Source organism: Muscardinus avellanarius, assembly GCF_963383645.1.
Source record: "Muscardinus avellanarius genome assembly, chromosome: 19".
Classification (NCBI taxonomy): Eukaryota; Metazoa; Chordata; class Mammalia; order Rodentia; family Gliridae; genus Muscardinus; species Muscardinus avellanarius.
The window spans coordinates 14,447,614-14,472,002 of NC_137805.1; the positions used below are offsets into that span (position 1 = coordinate 14,447,614).

A 24,389-nucleotide genomic window follows, 5' to 3' on the forward strand; every position below is an offset into this window, starting at 1 on the left:
TTCACAAGCTCCCGTGAAACTCCGATCCTCCTGCGACCCACGCAGGGCCACAGACTCTATGAATGCACTGACATCGGTTAAACATGGCGGCCGAGAAGAAAGCAATTGCTACAGCGCTGGCGGGGCCGTGACCCTCGGGCAGGGAAGCGGAGGACGAGCAGGACTAGACGCCCGGGGCCGCCGCCGCCGCTGAGCCGCCGCCGGCCGGAAGTGGACGCGTCGCGCCGACGTGACGTCACCGCGCGCGACGCCCGCAGAACATGGCGGCGCTGAGCAGTGTCCGCTGGCTGACCCGAGTGAGTCCCGGGACGCGCCGGGCGGGGGCCGGCGGGGGGCGGGCGGGGGTACCCCGAGGCCTTCTGGAGAGGCGGGGGCAGGCATTCCCGGGCCTGGGGCCCCCGATCTGCCCTCACCGGCTTGTGTGTCACTGTCGCAGGCGGTGGTCGCCGCCCGGAACCCCGGGGCATGGAGAGGTCTCAGTACCTCGGCCACGGCGCACGCCGCTCCGCAGAGCCAGGTACGCGCGAGGAGGGCCCCGGCCGCCCGCAACCCGCCCCCCGCTCGCAGCTCCCCTCTTTCCTCCGTCTCCCCTCCCCCTCGCCCCGCTTCTGCCCCGGCCCTAGCTCTGTGGCTCCACTCACAGGCCCCAGCCGTGAAGGTGGAGGGCGCCTTTCCTGTCACCATGCTCCCAGGAGACGGCGTGGGGCCGGAGCTCATGCACGCTGTCAAGGAGGTGTTCAAGGTGAGTGGCCCGGGCATCCGTCACATCTCGGGGACGATGGGGTGGGCCGGGAAGACCTTGACCCGGCACCCTTTTGGGACCTGTCCCCGAAGGCTGCTGCCGTCCCAGTGGAGTTCCAGGAGTACCACCTGAGCGAGGTGCAGAATACCGCCTCCGAGGAGAAGCTGGATCAGGTGCTAAGTTCCATGAAGGAGAACAAAGTGGCCATCATTGGTATGTGAGTCCCTTGTCATCCTGCCCATGTGCATTTGAAGTCACACGTACAAGGCTCATGAAGCCCCTTTCCCCACCTGGGTATTCATCAGCTCTCCAGAGCTTCCACTATTGGTATGTGGGTATTTGTCCTTTCTCCTTGGAAACCCAGGCGTCATGGCAGCTGTCTAAGCAGGAAGGTTCCAGTGGTCCTGGAGATCATACTATCTGTCACCAAGTCTTGTTAATTGTGTTTCTAGAATATCACCTCTAACTGCCCATTTTGCTTTTCCTTCTACAGGTCCATTTTATTGTCCACATTAGATTTTTTTTTTTGGGGGGTGGTGGTACTGGGGTTCCTGGAAGCCCTTCTACCTCAGGGCTACACTCCCAGACGTATTTTTACATTTTTATTTGGAAACAGGGTCTCCTAAGCCAGCGCGCGCGGCTGGCTTCGAACCTGCGCGATCCTCCTGTCTCTGCCTCTCAAGCGCGGGGATTACAAGCGTGCGCCACCACGCCCGGCGTCCACATTAGATTTTTTTAGCTTCCAGTTCTGCCCTACTGTCCCTCTTTCTCACTCTTCCTTTGAAGAATCCAGCATGAGCCTGACATGGTGGCCTCCGCTTGTAATCCTAGTACTTGGGAGGCTGAGACAGGAGGATCACAGGTTTGCGGCCAGCCTCAAGTACTCAGTGAGGCCCTCTGCAACTTAGTGAGACCGTGTTTCAAAATGAAGAATAAAAAATAAGATTGAGGGTGTAGCTCTGAGGTAGAATCCCCTTGGGGTCAATCCCCAATACCAAAGAAAAAAGAAAATCCCAGCATGACTTTGCCAGGCCCAGCCTTAGCTTAGGAAAGTAAGTACTTTATAAGCCTCGAGCTTTTTAACCTTGGTTCTCAGAATTGTTCTGTGCTTTGACTCCATTGTGTTCGTTTCCAAATACATGTATTGCCTTGACTTAGGTTGTTTCCTTTGCCCAGAATGTTCTTTCTTTGACGATGCCACCTGTCAGAATCTTCACTCCCACTAATGGTATTAATTTCTTCCTGCTGCTATAACAAGTTTGTTGACAAATGTTGTGGCTAAAAATAACAAATGCAGGCCATGCGTGGTGGCGCACGCTTGTAATCCCAGAATTCGGGAGGCTGAGACCGGAGGATCGGGTTTGCGGACAGCCTCCGCTACTTAGTGAGGCCCTCCGCAACTTAGTGAGACCCTGTTTCAAAATAAAGAATAAAAACTAGGGCTGGAGGTGTAGCTTGGAGGTAGAATGCCCCTGGGTTCTATCCCCAGTACGGCAAAAAAACAAACAAAAAAAACCCCCAAAAAACCCCACCAAATACACTTTCTCAGTTCTGGAAGCCAGAAGTCTGAAATTAAGGTGAGGGCAGGGTCACACTCCTTTGAAGGCTCACAGGAGAATCCTTTCTTGATGCAGTTCTCCAGTCTCTGCCTTTGGCTTTACCCACTTTATGTCTCTGCCGTTGTCGTCTCCTCCTCTTCCTTCTCCTTATTATTTTACTTTTTTGTGGTGCTAGGGATTGAACCCAGAAGCATTGTTTTCTTTTTCGATATTGGGGATTGAACCCAGAGGCATTCTACCTCCAAGCTACACCCCCAGCCCTATTTTTCATTTTTTAACTTTGAAACAAGGTCTCACTAAGTTGCAGAGTGCCTTACTAAGTAGCTGAGGCTGGCTGTGGACCCACAATCCTTCTGCCTCAGCCTCCCAAATACTGGGATTACAAGCGTGCGCCACCATGCCTGGCTTAAGCATTGTACTTTTTTTTTTTTTTCGATACTGGGCATGAAACCCAGAGGTATTCTACCTCTGACCTACACCCCAAGCCTTATTTTTTATTCTTTATTTTGAAACAGCATCTCACTGAGTTGCAAAAAGCCTCACTAAGTAGCTGAGGCTGTTCGTGAACTGTGATCCTCCTGTCTCAGCCTCCCGAATGCTGGGATTACAAGCGTGCGCCACCAAGCCTGGCTAGCATTGTACTTTTGAGCTACATACCCAGCCCTATTTTATTTTTTATTTGGTAATAGTTTCACAAAGTTGCTGGGAGTTTTGCTAAGTTGCTGAGGCTGGTTTGGAACCTGCGATCCTCCTGTCTCAGCCTCTCATTTACTAGAATTACAGGCATGCGCCACCACGCCCAGCTATTCTTTTTTTTTTTTTAAATATGGAATTATCATTGAATTTAAAGCCTACCCTATACCAATAAAAAATAAAAAATTTAAAAATTTAAAAAATTTTTAAAAAGCCTACCCTATGCTACTCAATTTTTTTTGCAGGTGTGGGGATGGAACCCAGGGGCATTCTACCTCTGGAGCTACATCCCCTGACCTATTTTTTCTTTATTTTGGAACAGGTCACACTAAATTGCAAAGGGCCTCACTAAGTAGCTGAGGCTGTCCATGAACCGTGATCCTCCTTTCTCAGCCTCCCGAATGCTGGGATTACAAGCGTGGCAACCACGCCCGGCCTTATTTTTTATTTTTAATAAAAATGAAATAGCCACACCCTCACCCCTACTTTTTAAATTTTGAAACAGGGTCTCATTGAGTTGCAAAGGGCCTCACTAAGTAGCTGAGGGTGATCGTGAACCTGTGATCCTTCTGTGTCAGCCTCCCAAGTACTGAGATTACAAGAACCTGTGATCCTCCTGTCTCAGCCTCCCCAGTACTGGGATTACAAGTGTGTGCCACCGCGCCGGCTTTAAGGTCATAATTTTCCATTGCTCCCTGCCTTCCGAGGCAGTTACAGTCACAGATTTGAGCGTTAGGTTCTGGGTTGCATTTCGTCCCTGGGGATCTGGACACTGGCAGCTTCCTTGAGCTTGGCTTGTGCCTAATACTGCTCCCCCCACTTTGTTTACACAGGAAAGATTCATACCCCGATGGAGTATAAGGGGGAACTAGCCTCCTATGACATGCGGCTGAGGTAGGTGGGCAGGAGGGCTTGGGGCGAGGGGTGCTGGGCACCAGGCGCAGAGCTGACGGCGTGTCCGCCCTCAGGCGTAAGTTGGACTTGTTTGCCAATGTGGTTCACGTGAAGTCGCTTCCTGGGTACATGACCCGGCACAACAATCTAGATCTCGTGATCATCCGCGAGCAGACAGAGGGGGAGTACAGCTCTCTGGAACACGAGGTGAGGATCCGGAAGCTGTGGAGGGTGAGGGGCGCGGCAGGCGGGAGGGAGGTGGAGCCCTTTTCCCGTCCTCCCGGTGTCACCCTCTTGTCACCCAGAGTGCCAGGGGTGTGATCGAATGCTTGAAAATCGTCACTCGAATCAAGTCTCAGCGGATCGCCAAGTTCGCCTTTGACTATGCCACCAAGAAGGGGCGGGGCAAGGTCACCGCTGTCCACAAGGCCAACATCATGTGAGGGGCATGTCTGCGGGATGGGTGCCTGGGAAGGTAGCTCGACTGACTCTTGGCTGATTGTTCCTCTGGTCCATGAACAGGAAACTTGGGGATGGGTTGTTCCTGCAGTGTTGTGAGGAAGTTGCTGAACTGTACCCCAAAATCAAGTTTGAGACAATGATCATAGATAACTGCTGCATGCAGGTGAGGCCCCCCGTGTCTGTCTCCCCGTGCGAGCAGGGCAGGGAGTTGCACTCACTTCTTCGTGCCAATCTCCCCCTAGCTGGTGCAGAACCCCTACCAGTTTGATGTGCTTGTGATGCCCAATCTGTACGGCAACATCATTGACAACCTGGCTGCCGGCTTGGTTGGGGGAGCTGGCGTGGTCCCTGGTGAGAGCTACAGTGCCGAGTATGCAGTTTTTGAGACGGTGAGCCTGTCCTTCCTTTGACCTCCGGTCTCCTGTTCCTCCCCCATCTCAATGACCCTCGCTTCCTTCCCCACTCCAAGCCTGTTCTCAGTGACCTGGGCCTGCCCGCCCTCAGTGCTCTTTCTGGTAGCTGCTTCTGCCCCGTGACTGGCCTGCCTCTCCACAGGGCGCCCGGCACCCATTTGCCCAGGCAGTGGGCAGGAATATAGCCAACCCCACGGCCATGCTGCTGTCAGCCTCCAACATGCTGCGGCATCTCAAGTAGGTCGTGCGAGGTGGCGGCGTGAGGGGAGCTGGTCGTTGCGGTGGGAAGTCGGGGTGTTCGGGGCGCAGTCTCATTTTCCCCGTCCACTTCGACAGTCTCGAGTATCACTCCAACATGATCGCAGATGCGGTAAAGAAGGTGATCAAGGTTGGCAAGGTAAGTGTAGAAAGGTGCTGGGTTCCGTGGCTGTTCTCTGGAGAACCTGAAAGGGTCTGTCTTCCCTCCAGGTCCCCAGAAGGCGCTCTGTGACCTCCGTGGGGCTGTTCTCAACCCTCCTCTTGGCTGTTTCATCCTTGTGGTCTTTGCTTTTGGTTCCATCTGCCATCCATCCCTTCCTGCTCCATCCATCGCCCCTCCTGGGCCCTCTGAGCGCACGGCTCACAGCTCTCTGGGGTGGGGAGTGGAGGGAGGTGATTGGCAGGGTGAGCACCAGCTTTGCCTCCTTCCCAGGAGCCCATCTTGGCATCTCCATTCCCATCTTCTTTCCGCCCTCCTGGTCCAAGGTAACCTCGTCTGTCTTCCAATGCTTCCCCACCTCCCATCCTGCCCCTTCATCCTGCCCTGGCAGCAATGCCTTCCTGGGGCTCTGAGGAGTGGGCAGGGCACTGCCCCTGCACACTCAACTACCTCCTCCCATCCCTGCAACATTGCATCTTCCTGGCCATCTGTCACCCTTCTTGACCACGCTGCCCTGCTCACCCCCTTCATGGGCTCTCTTCTCTTCTTCCCCACGGCTGTTGCCGCTGGTGGCTGTAGGTGCGGACTCGAGACATGGGCGGCTACAGCACCACAACCGACTTCATCAAGTCCGTCATCGGCCATCTACACCCCCATGGGGGTTAGAGCCCTTAATCCCCTCCAACCTCACAAGGACCATACTACCAAACATCCCTTCAGTGCAGTGGACCAGGGAAGAGACCTTGAACCTCTAGACAGTGGACCAGTGGTTTTTCTGGGTGGAGCCTAGGCCATCCTGGGGCTGGCTTCCTTAGGAGCGGTACAGCTTGGGGAGTGGTGGCTGTGGTTAGGGACTGGGCACAGGCCACAGGATGATGGCTATTCTCCCCCCCACAGGTCCGAACCTCTGACATGGGTGGCTATGCCACTTGCAACGACTTCACTGAGGCTGTCATTGCTGCCCTGCCTCAACCATAGGCCCTGCCCCACCACCTATGTAAGACAATAAAGCACATGATTCGACTTTTGAGTCTGTTTTTATTGGGGTTTGGGATATGAGGGAGGTGTCACCTTGGGGCATGCCCTTCCCCCAGGGAATGTCCATTCTAATCTTCCTGAGGAGTTTTCTGGAATTTTCTCTTTTTCTTGGTGGTTTTGCTGCTAGCAGCCTCTTCGGGTCCACTGCTGACTGGCTCCTCCTTGGAATAGAACTTCCTCTTTTTCTTGGGGACACTCCTGCTGCTGGCCTCTTCAGGATCTGCATCAGTTGGCGTCTCTACTTTGGGTGAAGATTTCTTCCTCTTGGGGAGACTTGTGCTGCAACCAGCTGTCTCCTCAAGATCACTACTAACCAATTCCTCCTTGGAAAACGATCTCTTTTTTTTGGGTTTAGGGAGACAGACAGGTGGATCTTCCATTCCATTCTCCTGAGGAACCTCCTGGGCCTTTTGTTTTTTCTTCTTTTTGGGTTTTTCCTGTGTCTCCTAATGGGATTGGGGGGACAGGGAACAGACATGAGAACAGTTATCTATGGTATGTGCAACCCCCCCATTAAAACCAGGGCAGAAAAGCTAATGCCTGGCGCTGCTGGGGCGGTTTAATTGTATGGGTGTAACCTGGAAATCCACCTCCAAAGCTGTTTCCAATCATAAGTCAGAACTGGAAAACTCTTAAAAAAAAAAAAAAAAAAAAAAAAAAAAACCAAAAAAAAACTTCAGCCCACTAACCATGCTGGTTAAAATGGAATGATCACGGCCAAATTCAGAGGGAGACTGAAACTGTCACGGAAGGCACTGAGAGCGGGGCCGGGTGGGGATTCTTGCTCAATGCGCTGGGGACCTCCCTGCCCCCATCCCCACTGTGAAATACCACCACCTCCGGACACACGTGTCTGATGACAAGGAGAGCAGGAATTTACACTACCCCCGTTGAGGACTCCTGGGAGGCAGCCGAGGACAGAGCACACTTGCCCAGGGCACTGGTGTGTGCTACAACCAGCATCCTGGGCTCTTGAGCAAGTTCTCTCAGCACCTATCTCCTTCCTATAGGATCAAGAGGTAGTTTTAGATGTTTTGGCACAAAAGTCTGGACTCCAGACCAGACCACAGCTTGACGTACCACATCCTTTTGTCCTGCTGTTGAAAACCTACAGCCTAGATCTCCTGCAGGCCAACCTGCTGACTGACCTCGCACTCCTCTGGAGTACTACTGCTGTTTCCTGAGGACGCTAGGGCAAGCGCGGCCAGCCGTTTCTTTTCCTTCTTTAAGCGTTTCTTCTCCTGTTTCTCTAGCTTCCTGGCGATCTCAGCAGCAGCTTCCTCTGCCTGTTAAAGAAAAAAGTGCTCACACGGCTCGCAGAGCCGGGCTGGCCGTGGCCTTTCTGGCTGTATTGGATCAGGCTCATTAAATCAGTTTTTTGCCTCCACTCTACAAGGTCAGGCCAAGACAGTTCATCACTTCCAAAGCTGCTTCCATGTCTCCACCCACCCAGCAAAGCCCAACTGACCTGAACCATTGCTTCCTTCATGACGTCTACATTCTTCCGCGGAATCTCTCCAGTCTCATAGAAGGACAGGCGTTCCTCAACTTGTTCTCGAAGCTTCTCCCCAAATACACTCGTGGGAATCTCTGGATGCATGTGTGTGCGTGTAAACAAAGCCTGTCAGCCTCTGAAGAGACAGGCTGCCTCCCACCCGAGTGTTCCCTCTACCCTCAGCTTCACTCAGACCCAAAGTCTCAACACTCACTAGGTGAACTCTGTTGACGAAAAATAGTACCATCATTGTAGAAGCCGCTAGGGTAGCCCCCCCTCCCAGCCCCTGCTTACAACCTCCCCACCCATACCAGAGAAGCAATCGATTCGGGAGGCAATACTGCATTTGTTTGCCAGGTAACGGGAGATGCGGCCTTTGTTCTTGGCAGCTGCTCGGCCAATGAAGGTGGAGTGGAAAATGAGTCCATATTTTGGTGTGTTACCCCTGGTCTTCAGGGCTCTGAGAGAATATTCAGTGGAGAGTTTAAGATCAGCAATTTCAAACCCGTTACCCAAGGCAGCCTCCTCCCCAGCCTCCCCCACGCCTCCAGGTGGAGCCTCGGGCTGAGCTGATTCTCTATCCCCACACACGGGAGCCCAGAGCTCCCAAAGGCAGAGCAAGAGAAGATCCAATGTCGCTGACCTGGAAACTTGGTCCCTTTGCTGGGCCCTGGGAATCACTCAGACACCAGGACTGGCCGTCACTCCCGTGGCAGAGGTCCGCACAGGTCAGGGAGCCCTGGTCAGCCATCACTGTGATTCCCCCAACAAGCAGTGGGCACCAGAAGTGGCACCTGGTATGGGCAGGTGCCCTCACTGGTACCTGAACAGGGCCTTTTCAGCCCCAAGGATCTGCACTGTGGATGCCGGGTACTTGGCCAGGTTGGTGAGGCTGCCAGCATGAGCAATGAGACGGGCACCTACCTGGAGGGAGAGTCGAGCACGAATTCAGAGAAGGATTTGCTGGCCTACCAGCTGCGCAACCCTGCTCTCCTCCCCATCGCCCAAATGGAAAGATGTGGTGGGACAGGAAATGTAGGGTGGTTAACGGTCCTATCCCCCAGCTTTGTGATCCCCAGGACGCACCGCTTCCCCGATTAGTGCCGACAGGCTGGGGGCTACTTGGCTCATCTTGGAGCGCAGGTAGGTATGTAGGCTCTGGCGGTATTCTGACAAAGACACCACACGACTGGAGAAGCTCTCGATGTTTATCAGGTCGATAGCAGATATGTCCATGCCTAGGAAACACCTAGTGTGAACAGAGCGCCAGAGTCAGCCCCGTACCTTACGCCGGCGGCCGGGCTCTGCACTGACCCATGGAGGACCGCGAGGCATCCAGGATGGCCTTGGCCTTGGCCCCGTCCATCGTCAGCTCCTCCAGCTGCTCGAGCTTCTCCTCACTCAGCTCCCTTCGGTTCCCGATGAACTGGGCGATGCGGCAGTACGTGGCATTGTCATTGACGATCTTCACCAGCTCAGGGAAGTGATACCCATACCACTCCCTGCCAAGAGCACACCACACCCGCTTCAGCTGCGTCTCCACGGGCGAAGCCTCAGCCCGCTCACCCGTCCGCGTGGATTAAACGAGAACACGCCAGATTCAAATCCCCTTCGACTCCATGTCTCCCCATTTGCAATACAGACCAGGCACAGGGCCTGGGCTGAGGTGTATATGGGGCGGGCTTACTCTGCCTCCTCTTTCTATACAGTCAGCATAGGAACACTGCCTGTGGTAAGCACCAGGAGGCTCTGCTCCAGATCCCGGTTTCTCCCCACAGGAATTGTCATCCCCGATCTCAAGATACAGAACTGGCTAAGTCTCAGGGTAAGGACTCCACTGCGAAGGGTGGCCCCTGCACCTTACCTGACTCGCATAGAGAACGTATTGATGTCTTTATCCAGCTGGTCCAGGAGGCTAATAGACTGGATGATCATGTTGTCCACCCGGTTCACATTAAACTTAACTTTGGCACGAGAATAGCTGTGTCCCAGCCCTAGCTGGGCCTTGCAAGCTGATACATCAGTGAGGCCCTTCACCAGATTATGGAAGTGCACACGAACTCCTAAGAGGAGGGAGGACTGTGAGCAGGGGAGGGACCCAAGCTGGCTCCTGCGGTCCTGGGAACGCAGGAGGCCACAACCTCAAGCAAGTTTCTAGAACCCTCCTGAAGGTGTAAAAATGGCACGAGTGTCTTACCTCGTAGAATCTCAGCTACTACACCCCCGGTCTGGCAGTTGTACCCTAACTCCTCTTGTATAGCAGCACCAATCTTGGGGTCCCCGACTCCCAGGAGCACTTTCTTCTTTTTGGATGGCAGGTAGGTCTCCAGGAGCAGACGGAGGTCCTCATGAACAATGCCTCAGAGCAAAAAAACAGAGCTCCCACTAAGCAGCGGACGGGTGTGTTGGGTAAAAGGACCCTACCCCCGCAGCTGATTACAGAGCATGCTGGGATGGCATGCGAGACCTGACCCCTCGCCTTCAGGCATTGCTCAGAGACAAGGAAACATCAGTGATCGTGCTCAGGGGATTGACAGATTTAAAAGTCATCATTGCAAAGCCTGGTTCACCGAGGGAGGGACTAGACTCAGGTCTGACAGCACATGGCAAGCTATGTAACTGAAGCCTTGTTATATACTCTCAAGTACAGAGAACCTGACTTGTCTTCTGCGATCAAACCCTTTTCCTTTGCCTGTATTCGCCCTAATTGCCCTTTCCAGTCAACTGAAAGATACAAGAGAGGGCCAGGCATTTGTATTTCAGGAAAACGTGGGCACAGGACCCCTTTCCCTTTGTTTTTGTGGTATTGGGTATGAAACCCAGGAGCATTCATCCTCCGAGCGACATCTCCAGCCCTTAATTTTGAAACAGAGTCTGAGTTGCAAAGGGCCTAAGTAGCTGAGGCTGTCTGCAAACTGAGATCCTCCTGTCGCAGCCTCTGGAATGCTGGGATTACAGACGTGCACCATCACGCCCCGCTAATTTTTAAATATACTTTTACTGGTGCACGACAGGCCCACATAATGTAAATGTTGACAGTGACATGGTGGGCACCCCCTTTCATTCAAGTTGTCCACAAAGAGATAAAACCTACAACCTGGGCTGTGTGCTTCAAACTGCATCCTGTCTGGCTCAAATGCTGCCCGGCACACATCACGTTTAGAATAAACCAGGCAAAGAAAGCAAATGTGATGACAAGACCTCCACCTTTCGCTGATCTCAATACTGGGCGGCCCACTCACCTTCAGACACCGCATTGGCATTTTCTAAGGCACGCTGGGATGAGGAAAAGGGACAAAAGGCCACGAGACGAACGATGTTGTGGAACTTGCCCAGGCTGAGCACACATTCCTCCACCTGCGGGGAGAAAAGATGAGTGCCTCCTCCCATCGTGCCTTTGCTGCGCAGTAGAGTCATCATCAGCTACTGAAAGGTGCCAGTGCCCAGGCCCTCCATCTCGGCTCCGCTCTCGCGCACGGATGGGGATCCGCGGGCTCATGGCTAACTGCTCCTGGAGCGACGCTGATGGGGAGTCAGGTAAGACCCTGCTGCAGGCGGCCCGGCCTGCCCCCCCCCCCCGCCGCCGCCGCGCGGCCGGCCACGTGGGAGCGCGCGGTGCACGCTGGGGCTCGGCGGCCCGGGGGGCTGCAGCGCCGCTCGGGGCGCGCGCCGATCCCACCCACCTGCGGCAGCAGCAGACTGATCTCCTCCACTTCCTTCAGCGCCAGCAGCGCGTAGCCGACCGCGTGCTCGAACAGCACGTGAAGCAGAACCTGGAACGGAAACGCCGGCTAGGCCCCCGCGTCCTCCCGGCGCCCTCCCCCGGGCCCGATCCGGGCTGCGGCCCGAGCCCAGACCCCAACCGCGGCCTCTGCATCGCCTGCACCGACCACCACTCCTCACCATGGCGCCCGCTCCTCGCCCGGCTCGCAATGCGGCTAGCGGGCTCCGGCGCGCGGAACCGGGCTCCGGAGGCCACGCCTCCCTCTCGCGGGCCAATCAGAGGCCGCGGACGCTACCATCGCCGGCCGCCGGAGGGGGGCCGCCGGGGTGGTGTGGCCCTGCGCGCGCGCGCGCGGCCCTGCTCCTCCTCTGCGGCTGCGCGGGCGGCGGCGGGCGGTTGCCGGGGACGCGCGGGAGCCGCGGGGCCTGCAGGCCGCGGGACGGCTGGGCGCGCTACGGGCTCGCCTCCCTCCGCGCCCGGGCACCGCGTGCGGGCCGGCGGGCTCCTGCGGCTGCTTCAAGCACTTAGACATTTAATTTACTATTACAAGAAAGAGAGGAAGAAGGAGAGAAAGGGCGATGGTGGCAGGCAGTGGCGTGGGGGAGGACGACCCCGCCGTCCCGGGCCGGTTTCTGGCCCGCGCCCGCCGGCCACGTGCTGCCGGCCCTCGGCTGCGGGGCCCTCGGGGGCGGCTTTGAGATTACTTTTGTTTTAAATAATATGAGAATGACGATCCGGGCGTGGTGGCGCACGCTTGTAAGCCCAGCATTCGGGAGGCTGAGACAGGAGATCGCGGCTCGCAGACAGCCTCAGCTGCTACTCAGATCCTGTTTCAAAATAAAGAATAAAAAACAGGGCTGGGGGTGTAGCTTGGAGGTAGAAGGAGGTAGAATGTCCCTGGGTTCCATCCCCAGTGCCACACACACACACACACACAAAGAATTACAAATCCAGGGCCTGGTTATTGATAAGTAGCCTATGTGCTAGTAAAATAACTATTTTAAAGAGATTTAAGAAATAAATCACCAAGCTGGGCTTGGTGGCACAGACCTGTAACCCTAGTACTTGGGAGGCAGAGACCGGAGGATCACAGGTTTGAGGGTTCAAAATAAAAAATTTAGGGCTGGAGGACATAGCTGAGAGAGAGAATGCCCCTGGGTTCAATCCCTAGTACCAAAAACAAATATGAAAAATTTAAGTTAAATTCTTATAAGCCACATTTACAAATTTAGTACATTTTTTGTCAGTGACTGGATTTAGTTCACTCTTATAAACCTGATACATTAAAAAATAAGGTTGGCGAATCTTAAAAACCTCACTCTCAATATAACTTACAGATATGGTTAAATTGTTACACATATCAATTTTTATGAGTCTGAATCAGTGAACTGCATTTTACTTTTTTGTTGTTGTTGTTACTAATGATTGAACCCAGGGTCAATCTATCTCCGAGCTATACCTCCAACCCTATTTTATTCTTTTTTTTTTTTTTTTTTTGCGGGTCTGGGGATGGAACTCAGGGGCATTTGGCCTCCAGGCTACACCCTCTGCCCTATTTTGTTTCTTTACTAGGAAACAGGGTCTCCCTGGGTTTCTGAGAGAGAGCCTTGTTATGTTGCTGAAGCAAGCTTTGAACCTGTGATCCTCCTGTTTAAGCCAAGTACTGGTATTACAAGCATGTACCACCATGTCTAGCCCATTTCTTTTTATTAGATCAGGATAAAAACAGAAATAAAACCAAACCTGAGCCACTCAGTGAGCCGAATGTGGCACAGGCTTGAGTCCCCGGCCACAAAGGGGTGAGAGCTATCTGCTGACCTGGATGGCTGCACAAAAGTGAACTTCAGCTAGTGAGACACAGAGGCGTATAACGAGCTGGGGATATGGTGTAACTACTAAAAGAAAATAGTCTTTTGGCCTCCTCTTCTACATTCCTTTATTAAAATAATGTCCTCAATACTAATAATCTTGACCCACTGCAGTGTCTGAGTGTGTAAAGGCAGACTTCTTTCTTCTCCTTGAGCTGCTCAGGGTCACTGTTCCTGCCTTCTTTCAGACCACCACCAGAGTGGCCTTCTACAAAACCCTTGGTTTCCCTTCTCTAAGTTGTCTTTCTTTTTACTGCCAGAATGATCTTCCTTTTTTTTTTTTTTTTTTGGTGGTACTGGGGATGGAACCTCCAGGCTACACTCCCAGACCTATTTTATATTTTTATTTGGAAACAGGGTCTCTTAAGCCAGAGAGGCTGGCTTCGAACCTGCGTGATCCTCCTGTCTCTGCCTCCCAAGCGCGGGGATTACAAGTGTGGGCCACCAGGCTCAGTTGATCTTCCTTTTTTAATTTCTTGTGTGTCTTTGTTACTAGGGATTGAGCCCAGGGACATTCTACCTTTGAGCTACAATCCCAGCCCTGTTATATTTTTTATTTTTATTATTTATTTATTTATTTTGGTGGTACTGGGAGTGGAACCTAGGGGCTTTCTACCTCCGGGCTATACTCCCAGACCTATTTTATATTTTATTTGGAAACAGGGTCTCACTAAGTTGCTGAGAGCCTAAGTAGCTTAGGCTGGCTTTCAACCTGTGCAATCCTCCTGTCTCAGCCTCCCAAGCGTGGGATTACAAGTGTGCGCCACCATTCCCAGTTTCTGTTTTATTTATTTTGAAACAGGGTCTCACTAAATTGTTGAGGTTGACCTTGAACCTGTGATCTTTCTGTCTCATCCTCCCAAGTTCTGGGATTACAAGTGTGTGCCACTGTACCTGGCTTTAGAATGATCTTTCTAAGGCAGGAAATGATTCATGTTCTGCTTATCGGTACTCATGGTGGCATGCAGTAACGGGAGAATTGTGGGTCTTGGTATCCCAGAGTCACCTCTGGTTCTAGTTTCCCCAAATGGCCACCAATAATCCATGCCTTCTGGTATCAAGTCCCATGTCCCACATTGAACTGGGCTGGGTCTGTGGCAGTACCAGGCTTTGGTCTTTTGCATTCTTGGGAACCTTGAATTGCCTCCTAAAAAGTCCACATACTTTGCTAGTGAGGCCTCTTGAGAGACCCTGAGACTACACGGAGGGGGAGAAAATCCAACCTTCCAACTGCCCCTTTCAAGATAGTAGAGGTTGTATGTACAAGAAAGATTGCAAACGGCCAGGTGTGGTTGCGCCTGCTTGTAATCTCAGTTCTTGGGAGGCTGAGTCAGGAGGATCGCAGGTTCCCGGCCAACCTTAGCTACTTAGTGAGTCCCTGTTTCAAAATAAGAAATAAAAGCTGGGTGTGGTGTCGCACGCTTGTAATCCCTGCACTTGGGAGGTGGAGACAGGAGGATTGAGCAGGTTCGAAGCCAGCTGCGCTGGTTTAAGAGACCCTGTTTGCCGGGCGTGGTGGCGCACGCTTGTAATCCCCGCGCTTGGGAGGCAGAGACAGGAGGATCGCGCAGGTTCGAAGCCAGCCGCGCTGGCGTAAGAGACCCTGTTTCAAAAATATAAAATAGGTCTTGGAGTGTAGCCCGGAGGTAGATGGGCTTCCAGGAACCCCAGTACCACCACCAAAAAAAAAAAAAAAAAAAAAAAAAGAGAAACCCTGTTTCCAAATAAAAATATAAAATAGATGTGGGAGTATAGCCCGGAGGTAGAAGGGTTTCCAGGAACCCCAGTACCACAAAAAGAAAGAAAGAAAGAAAGAAAGAAAGAAAGAAAGAAAGAAAGAAAGAAAAAAGAAAGAAAAAATAGGGCTGGGTGTGTAGTTCAGAGGTAGAATGCCCCTGCAGTCATGGTGGCACACACTTATAGTCCTAGTTCTTGGGAGGCTGAGACAGGAGGATAGCAGTTTTGTTGAGGACATCCTTAGCAACCTAGAGAGACTGAGGGTGTAGTCCGGAGGTAGAATGCCTCTGGATTTAATCCCCAGTTCCAAAAAAATCAATCCAGTCTGTGCTTCAGGAAAGGAAATGACATGAAGCTACCAGGAGATGGCGACACTTGCACTCACTTCCCGAGTGAGCACTGGCTCACCAGTGTGAAAGGGGCTTCTAGCAATTCCTGGGCTGTCTTCTCAAAGGAGAAGTCGCACAGCATTCTTTGGTAATGAGTTACACATATATGCAACATTTCTTCACAGAAACACAGAGAAGTGTTCTGAGGAAGCTTCCTGAGCCCAGTGCTCCTACATGGTTTGGCCGCGAGGACCTGGCGGCTCCTGAACCCCAAAACTTGGTTAGGACCACGGGCAAACGCTTTGCTCAGCGGATGCCGTTTGCCATTGCCTGAACCAAGTACTGGACTTACAGCCATGTGCCATCTCGCCCAGCTTGTATTGCCGTTGAGGGATGAAGTCCTTACCCATCCTGTCCTTTGGCTCTAAAGGTATCTCTTGGGAAGAGAACATGGGATTTCAAGGTGTCCGTCAAGTATTCTTCACCTTCTGTCTGCATCATTGATTCCATTTGCATTTATTTATTTAGGTACCAATTTTATTTCCAGCCTCTTACTTTGTTGTGCTCTTCTTACTTTTCTTCTTTGGAGGGATTATCAATCTAAGATCACCCGCAATTAAAATTCCCACCTAGGTTGTTTGGAGCATACATAGTATGGATTTAGGTCCTTGGTCTGAGGACTGTCTTATTCCTTCTCATGGGACATTTCTTCTTTGCTACTTTCTGCCAAGAGAAATTAAATGTCCTCTCTGCATGGCAGTTTTATTTCTTGAAGTGCCGTAATAGAGCAAGAGGAGCTTGGTGCCCCTGAGTTCATTCCCAGTAAAACACAAACACACACACACACACACACACACACACACACACACACACTGGAACTGATGCTGGGTCTTCAAGGTTTCATGGCTTTTTCTTTGTTCGCCTTCCTTGCTTTAGGGGAAATTGGCCACCAGCAATATCTAGAAGCAGAATCGCCTGGCTAAGCCACCTCCCAGTCCCTGACCCACAGAAACACAACAGTAAGAAATATTTATTGTTTTATACTGTCAAGTTTCAGGTATAATTTGTTAACAGCAACAGATAACAAACACACCCCCCCACATAAAATTATGCTTCCTCCAAAGAGATGATTTGCTTGTGTCGTGGGGTGCCACGGCGGGTCTCGCGAGCCACTGGAGGCCTGGCGGTAATCCCTAGGAGGCTGACAGCTAAGGAAGGCAGCCGGTCTTGCTCCGTCTCTGGGGCCTGGCATTACAATTCCCAGGCAGGATGACTTTGAAGGCCAGGTGTTGGCATGGCAGTTGCCTTTGGGCCTGCCGGAGGTGACCCGTTGGGTTAGATCAGCTGGATTCCTGTGCTGCGGTCTCAAGATGAATTTAGGGCCAGGGAGCTGTCTCTGGAAAGGAGGCGTATGACTGCCACACAGGCAGTGTTGGGTGCAGGGGCTGGCTGTGGGCCCCACGGAAACCAGGCGTCACAGCACACTCATTAGCTTTGCTGGAGATGGACCGGGGTGGAATAATTTATTGTGTTTCTCTTGGGCACCTGGCCCCAGTCCCACGTCATCGCAGGTTGTATGTGACATTTTGACCCTAGATTGGGAAGGGAATGAAATGAGGAGGGAATTTGGAATTGTTTCAATAATGTAGATTCTGGAATCTCTGTAAAATCGCCTTCTTACCATCAGGATGTTACCTGGCTTCTAGGGTGTGGGGGATCCCCCCGAGAGCGCCTGGGGGCCTGGTTGGGTGGTGGCTTGTCTCGGTAGGGGTGGCTGGTAAGGGGGAGGGCGGCCTTTATAACACTTGGTCCTGCAGGCACACCGCTTGCCTGGGCCTGGGCACACAGGAGAGTTAAGGAAAGCCCAGTCTGCGAAGAGTGTCCTAGAGCGGGGCTGCCACCCGCCGACTTCCCCGCTCTGGCAAAGCCTTCTTCGTTCTGGCCTCGCTGACTCCGGCCCCCAGGAGACAGAAGCACAACATGACACCAAGCGGAAACGTCCCCGAGGCAGGGCGCTCACTGCACCCTTAGCAACACTTCAGAGAAGCCGCGGCCCAGGTTCCTTACACAGTAGGTAGGTATCACCTTCTGTTTAGAATTCGGTTCGGGGAAAAGATTTTTCTGTTCTGAGCAACCTGGAGGTTCCCTTCACTGGGACCAGAAGACTGAGGCGTTCACTTCCCGATGCAGTTTTGTGCTTGGCGCCATCAGCTTTGGGCCGGCCGGGCTGGGTCCTGCTCACCAGGACTGGACTTCGGCTTCTCCTCCTCCATGTTCACTTCTGGGGCCTTCTATTCCAACTTCCTCATCTCCTTCGGATGGAGCTGATGGCCAGAAATGCAGGCCCCTTTGCTTCTCTGGTTCAGTGTTCAGTGGAGCTACAGAAACCAGGTCCCAAGACTCACACTACGGAAGAAAGACGAGGCTGTGCCGGCCTCCCTAGTCTGGGGTCATGAAGGCCACTGGAGCGGAGGTCCAGAGCTGCCGGAACCAAGGCCTGGGGGAGCGTGGTTGCTGCAGGGAAGGCCCCGCTCCCATTGGCAGATGAAGCCAACGCCCTTTCTTTTGGTAGCCAGCAAGGGCCCGAGACGAGACTAAGTAATCAAAGTTCCCACGTCAAACGAGAGAAGAGAAAGTGCCCATGTGTGCGAGAGGAGGGGGACTAGAGAAGGCGGGCGGGTATGTGAGAAGGAGTGGGGCCCGAGGGTTGCCCGCACGGCTGCCGTGGGTTCCGGCCGTCAGTGGGTCAGTGGCGAGGCCTCTGAGCGCCCTTTCCAGAGGTTGACCTCCAGGCACGAGTCTGAGACTGAGGCTGCCCAGAATCTGATGGGACTCCTGGGGCCCGAGATGCAGGGAGGTGCCGGGGAGCAGGCAGGGGGGCCCTGCCAGCAGAACTGGAGGTCCCAGGGCCCTTTGCCTTCTTGTCCGGGGTCTGGCTTTGGCTGGCAGAGGGAGAGGTGGGCTCTGGAAAACGAAGACAAGAATGAGGATGTGGTGGAGGCGGGAAAGGTGGCCTACGCTTGTAATCCCAGCTGAGAAAGGAGGATCTCAGGTTGTGCACAGCCTCAGCTACCTGGGAGCATTTCACTTCTGAGCTACAACCCCAGCCCTATTTTATTTTTTATTTTTTTGATGGTACTGGGGGTGGAACCCAGAGGCTTTCTACCTCCGGGCTATACTCCCAGACCTTTTTTTTAATATTTTATTTGGAAACAGGGTCTCACTAAGTTGCTGAGAGCCTCACTAAGTAGCCGAGGCTGGCTTCGAACCTGCGCGATCCTCCTGTCTTCGCCTCCCAAGCGCGGGGATTACAAGCGTGCGCCACCACGCCCGGCTATTTTATTTTTATTTGGAAACAGGGTCTTACTAGGTTGATGAGAGTCTCACTACTTGCTGAGGCTAGCCTTAAACCTGAGATCCTCCTGTCTCTGCCTCCCCAGGACTAGGATTATATGCATGTACCACCATGCCCAGCTTAGCATTTCTTTTTTTTTCTCCAGTATTGGGAATGGAACCCAGGGGCATTCTACCTCCAATGTACACCCCCAGACCTATTTCTTATTCTTTATTTTGAAACAGGGCTCACTAAGTTGCAAAGGGCCTCACTAAGTAGCTCAGCTTGGCTGCGAACCTTTGATTCTTCTGTCTCAGCCTCCCACAGGCTGAGATTACAGGTGTGTGCCACCACGCTGCCGGGCTCCAGCTTCGCATTCTGATTTCAGCCCCAGATCAGTTCAACTTCACATGCCGCGTGGCCTTGTTGATACAACGCACCACATGGAACAGGATTTACCTTCCTTGGTGAGTTGCGCTGGGATGGGCTTCCCGGCGCTGCCTTGAAGTGTGTCCTCTGACTCCCTGGCTGTGGCTCGGCCTTTGGTAGACTTGTGGCTCTTCTCAACTTCCCGGAGCTGCAGGGAAAATGAGCGGTTGTGTGTGGGTGGGGTGGGGGCGCGTGGTGTATGAGGCTCCATCCCAGGTGGCGGGAGCTAGAGGGCAGGGCCGCGTTTCAGTTCTTGCTGACTATTTTCAACTGCTTGTTTTTATTTATTTATTTATTTATTTATTTATTTATTTATTTATTTTCGGTACTGGGGGTGGAACCCAGGGGCATTATAACTCAGAGCTACACCCCTAGCCCAATATTTTTATTCTTTTTTTTGTGTGTGTGTGGTACTGGGGTTCCTGGAAACCATTCTACCTCCAGGCTACACTCCCAGACCCATTTTATGTTTTTATTTGGAAACAGGGTCTCTTAAGCCACGGGGATTACAAGCGAGCGCCACCACGCCCAGCTTATTCTTTATTTTGAAACAGGGTCTCACTGAGTTGCAGAGGGTCTCACTAAGTAGCTGAGGCTGGCCGCGAACCGCGATCCTCCTGTCTCAGCCTCCCGAATGCTGGATTACCACGCCGGGCTTCAACTGCTTGCTATTGATTCTCTCACTAATTGGACAGCACAGCCTGATGCTCTTCGATTCACATAGTGTTTAAAGGAACATCTAACCCTTCCGGTCTCTATTTCAATAACTTTCTGCATCTGGACATTGAGGTTAACAGAAAGATTTGTGGAACCGGGCGTGGTGGGCACGCTTGTCATCCCAGTACTTGGGAGGCTGAGACAGGAGGATCTGGGTTTTCAGCCAGCCTCAGCTACTTAGTGAGGCCCTCCACAACTTAGTGAGACCCTGTTTCAAAATAAAGAATAAAAAAAGGCTGGGCGTGGTGGCACACGCTTGTCATCCCAGCATTTGGGAGGCTGAGGCAGGAGGATCATGGTTCGCGGACAGCCTCAGCTACTTAGTGAGGCCCTCTGCAAATTAGTGAGATACTGTTTCAAAATAAAGAATTAAAAAAATAGGGCAGGGGGTGTAGCTTGGAGCTAGAATGCCCCTGGGTTTCATCCCTAGTACTGCGAAAAAATAAAAGAAAAAAAGAAAAGAAAGGAAAATAAAAGAGAAGGAAAAGATGTGTGGGAGAGGAACTAGAAGCAAGATGACAGATAAGATTAATTCCAGAAGAGAGAGAGAGGAAGCAAGAGGGAGAGCTACAGAGGCCAGGTCTGCCTCCCAGGTGTGAGTGTACTGGGGCAGTCAGGACGCGGCGTCAGCGGGGATGCCGAGAGAGGCCGCCTGCATGTGGAGGGACCCAGGAGATCTCTTAGGCCAAGGGGCCAGACACGTGTTGTTTTGACAACATTTCCGTTAGTATTTATACTCTCTGGGTTTTTTGTAGGGGTAGGATGGGTGCTGGGGATTGGACCCAGAGTCTCGTGATTGTTAAGAATGGGCTCTATTGCTGAGCCACACCGTCAGCCCCTTTAGATTATTAGTCTTAATCCCTAGGATTTGTGGTTACTGAATCTATTATGTATGGGCATTGGTTGACCCCATTGACTCCTGTTCTTTTTTTTTTTTTTGAAGCAGGGTCTCACCAAGCTGCAAGGGCCTCACCAAGTAGCTGAGGCTGGCCACAAACCCATGATCCTCCTGTCTCAGCCTCCCAAGTACTGGGATTACAAGCGTGTGCCACCATGCCCGGCTGACTCCTGTTCTCTATGTCCTTATTTTTATATGCTTTTATTGGTGCACTATAGTCTCGCATCACAATATACATCATGTTGACAGTGATACATGCACAGCACTTGGTGCCTCCCCCGTTCTTCAGCTACCTCTCAAAAATTGTCATTATTGGCCGGGTGTGGTGGCGCACGCTTGTCATCCCCGCACTTGGGAGGCTGAGACAGGAGGATCGCACAGGTTCGAAGCCAGCCTCAGCTACTTACTGAGGCTCTCAGCAACTTAGTGAGACCCTGTTTCTAATAAAGTATAAAATAGGTCTGGGAGTAGAGCCCGCAGGTAGAAAGCCTCTGGGTTCCACCCCCAGTGCCACCAGAAAAAAAAAAAAAGTCAGCTCCTCCTAAATTCTAAATGATATAAATGCATACTATTGAATCTTACAAGTATCTCCTCTGTGTTTTACTTCCTAAAATACAGATATTTTTGGATTTAGTTTGGAAGAAAGTAATTGAGATAAAACAACTGGGGTCACAGAGCAAATAAGCAAAAAACAAAACAAAACGAAGTCAAGACATCCTTTTACCTTTGGGGATGAAACCCCCAGACTCACCCCTTGGATTTTCTTCCTCAGCTGGGCATTAGCTCGGGAAAGGCTTTTGGAAACCGAGTTCAGGTAGTAGATGGCCAGGCTGCAAGAGAAAAGCAAGCCTCCTGTGGTTCGGGGTCTTGAGGAGAGCTGGCGCTCTGGGGGTGGAGGAGGAGCTCCCGGCGCCTGTGCGCTGTGGGAGGAGGCTCTCCATCCCGGGAAGGAGGCTACCTTCCATGCTCAACAGACCCCATTGCTTTTGAGTCTGCGGTGAATCAACAAAGCAGGGCATGGATGTGTGCAGGGCACAGTTCGCGCACGGCTGGAATGCCAACAGAAAGAAGAGGATCCTGTTTTTCAGTGTGTTTCCTGAAAGATTTGCAGCTCCCAGCCCTGTACAGAAGCTCCCCTTCTCTTCCCACCCCCTGAAGCCATGCTACCCCCAAGCGGCAGGGAATTAGCCAACTCCGGGCCCTCAGTGAGTGACTGAGGGGGACTGAGCCCTGACCTGCAGGAAGGGGGGAACTCAGGCACTCTGTGTCTCTGAGCTCCCCAGCAGGATCAGAGTCCAGGTTCCACCGCAGTAATCATATTTTCTTGCCCTTTTTCTGTAAACTACTTGCATTTTTTATTTTGCAGTACTGGGGATGGAACCCAGGAACAATCTACCTCCAAGCTACACCCCCAGCCCTATTTTTTATTCTTTATTTTGAAACCGGGTCTCACTGAGTTGCAGAGGGCCTCACTAAGGAGCTGAGGCTGTCCACGAACCACGATCCTCCTGTCTCAGACTCCCAAGTGCTGGGATTACAAGCGTGTCTCAGACTCCCAAGTGCTGGGATTACAAGCGTGCGCCACCACGCCCGGCTACAGCTACTTGCATGTAAATCCTTGTTTTAGGATCTGCATCTGAGGAGTCCAAACCAAGAGGGTGAAAGGAAGGCCCCCCGCCGGGTCCGCGAGGTGGGGCGCGGGTGGGTCCTGGCTAACTCACAACATCAGCAGGATAGCGGGGATGATCAGGCCGGGGTTGGCGAGGAAAGCGAAGACCTTGCCCAGGAAGGTCGGGAAGTCGTTTTCAATGGTTTCTTGGAGGACGTCGTACATCCTGTTTTTTCCACTGGAAAAAGGAGGCGGACACGTCAAGGCCTGCGCACAGCTTGCGTGGCGCACAGCCATCTGTGCTCCCCCGGCTCCCGGCCCCAAAGCTGCGGCTCACCGCGCTGTCCTGGGGCAGGGCTGGCCTCTGACGGGCGGGACATGGGAAACTTCTGAGGACTGCCGCTTTGGTCAGCACCTTGGTTTCAAGCCTCCTGCCCTTGGTTCCTCTCAACCCCTCAAACTACATTTGTCTTCTGGGTTTGAAAACTTTCTCAGCCGGGCGTGGTGGCGCACGCTTGTATCCCAGCACTTGGGAGGCTGAGACTGGAGGATCGCAGTTCTCAGCCAGCCTCGGCTACTTAGTGAGGCCCTGTGTAACTCAGTGAAACCCTGTTTCAAATTAATAAAAAATAGGGCTGGGGGTGTAGCTTGGAGGTAGAATGTCCCTGGGTTCCATCCCTAGTACTGCCAAAAAAAAAAAAAAAAAAAGGATTTTCTCATATTGTGTGTGTGGTGGCATGGGAGGGTGGTACTGGAGATTGAACCCAGGGGCATTCTACCTCTGAGCTATACCCCCAGCCCTATTTTTTATTTTGAAACAGGGTCTCACTGAGTTGCAGAGGGCCTCACTAAGTAACTGAGGCTGTCCTCAAACTGCAAGCGATCCTCCTGTCTCAGCCTCCCAAATGCTGGGATTACAAGTGTGTGCCACCATTCCTGGCTATTTTTATTCTTTTCTTTGAAACAAGGTCTCACTAGGTTGATGAGAGTCTCACTACATGCTGAGGCCGTCTTCAATCCTGTGATCCTGTCTTGGCCTCTCAAGTATTGGGATTACAAGCGTGCACCACCATGCCGGTCTTTTCTCCTATATTCTAATCTGAAAAAATTGCCTGTGGTGTATCTATGTGACCTAATCAGTCTCCCTTTGGGTTCCCTGGCATGGTGGACACCGTTCTCCAGAGGCTGGTAGAATGGGAATTTTACGGTGCCTCTAAACATATCCGCGGTTAGTTTTCAGACTATAATCTCAGAAGACTGGATTGCCCAAGACAGACTTCTGTACTGTTCACAACAATTGCAGTTTTCTTCAAAGTATTTGAGTCTCAAGCACATTGACTCGGCAAACACCTGCCCGGAGACTTCTGGATGCCAGTGGCTCTGGCTGGGTAATTCTGATGATAGGAAGTGGATTTAAGGGTTTAAAATTCCTGGTTCACATACTCGTTCTCCTCTCTATTAGCAGTGGGACACAGGACCAATAGATTTCTTCTTTTTAAGCCTCTATTAATATCCTGGCTCTTCTACTCAAGTTGTATTACTAAATGTGGTTATTAAAACATATAAACTGGAAGCAGTGGTGCATCTCAGTACTTAGGAGGCTGAGACAGGAGGATAGCAGGTTCGAGGGCAGCTTAGCATCTTAGTGAGACTCTCAATAACTTCTTTTTGTGTGCATGAGTCTGGGGATGGAACCCAGGGGCATTTGACCTCTGAGCTACACCCCCTGCCCTATTTTTTTTATTCTTTATTTTGAAACAGGGTCTCACTAATTTGCGGAGGGCCTCACTAAGTAGCTGAGGCTGTCCACAAACCACGATCCTCTGTCCTCCACCTCCCAGATGCTGGGATTACAAGCGTGCGCCACCACACCTGGCAACTCCCATTAACTTAGAATTTATTTCAAAATAAAATAGGGCTGGGGGGTGTAGCTCAGAAGTGTAGAACCCTTGGTTTCAATCTCACACGCTAAATAGAGATATATTTGCATAAAATATATATGTATATAAGTGTGTAAAATAATTAAAATG

The 24,389-nt window shown here is 52.1% G+C and overlaps 3 protein-coding genes across 4 annotated transcripts in view; 1 reads left to right on the top strand and 2 right to left on the bottom strand.

Annotated features, from left to right (window-relative positions):
• Positions 1–260: 260 nt before the first annotated feature.
• IDH3B (isocitrate dehydrogenase (NAD(+)) 3 non-catalytic subunit beta) lies at positions 261–6,159 on the top strand (the record flags this gene model as incomplete). 2 transcript variants are annotated; one of them, XM_080716571.1, is made up of 12 exons in its annotated part: positions 261–296; positions 437–517; positions 644–742; positions 835–955; positions 3,828–3,888; positions 3,963–4,095; positions 4,194–4,327; positions 4,411–4,513; positions 4,593–4,739; positions 4,906–5,000; positions 5,100–5,160; positions 6,079–6,159. In XM_080716571.1, the coding sequence occupies 12 exons, from the start codon at positions 261–263 to the stop codon at positions 6,157–6,159; spliced, it is 1,152 nt and encodes a 383-aa protein (XP_080572697.1). The 2 variants fall into 2 exon arrangements, with proteins under 2 accessions (XP_080572697.1, XP_080572696.1); XM_080716570.1 differs by lacking the exon at positions 6,079–6,159 and adding an exon at positions 5,761–5,847.
• Positions 6,160–6,287: 128 nt separating this feature from the next.
• On the bottom strand, positions 6,288–17,645 carry NOP56 (NOP56 ribonucleoprotein; the record flags this gene model as incomplete). The annotated part of the gene is made up of 13 exons (XM_080716428.1): positions 6,288–6,665; positions 7,368–7,505; positions 7,688–7,809; positions 8,026–8,174; positions 8,538–8,638; positions 8,801–8,952; positions 9,029–9,216; positions 9,579–9,777; positions 9,912–10,073; positions 10,957–11,071; positions 11,398–11,487; positions 17,068–17,183; positions 17,615–17,645. The coding sequence occupies 13 exons, from the start codon at positions 17,643–17,645 to the stop codon at positions 6,288–6,290; spliced, it is 1,941 nt and encodes a 646-aa protein (XP_080572554.1).
• A 351-nt stretch (positions 17,646–17,996) lies between these two features.
• TMC2 (transmembrane channel like 2) overlaps positions 17,997–24,389 on the bottom strand; it is a gene marked incomplete at its 5' end in the record, with an annotated part of 58,800 nt that continues 52,407 nt past the window's right edge. The window contains 4 exons of the mRNA XM_080716429.1: positions 17,997–18,336; positions 19,166–19,283; positions 21,502–21,580; positions 22,472–22,597. Of these exons, the coding sequence (XP_080572555.1) occupies positions 18,119–18,336; positions 19,166–19,283; positions 21,502–21,580; positions 22,472–22,597 (541 nt within the window). The 3' untranslated portion in view covers positions 17,997–18,118. The remainder of the gene's footprint in view (positions 18,337–19,165; positions 19,284–21,501; positions 21,581–22,471; positions 22,598–24,389) is intronic.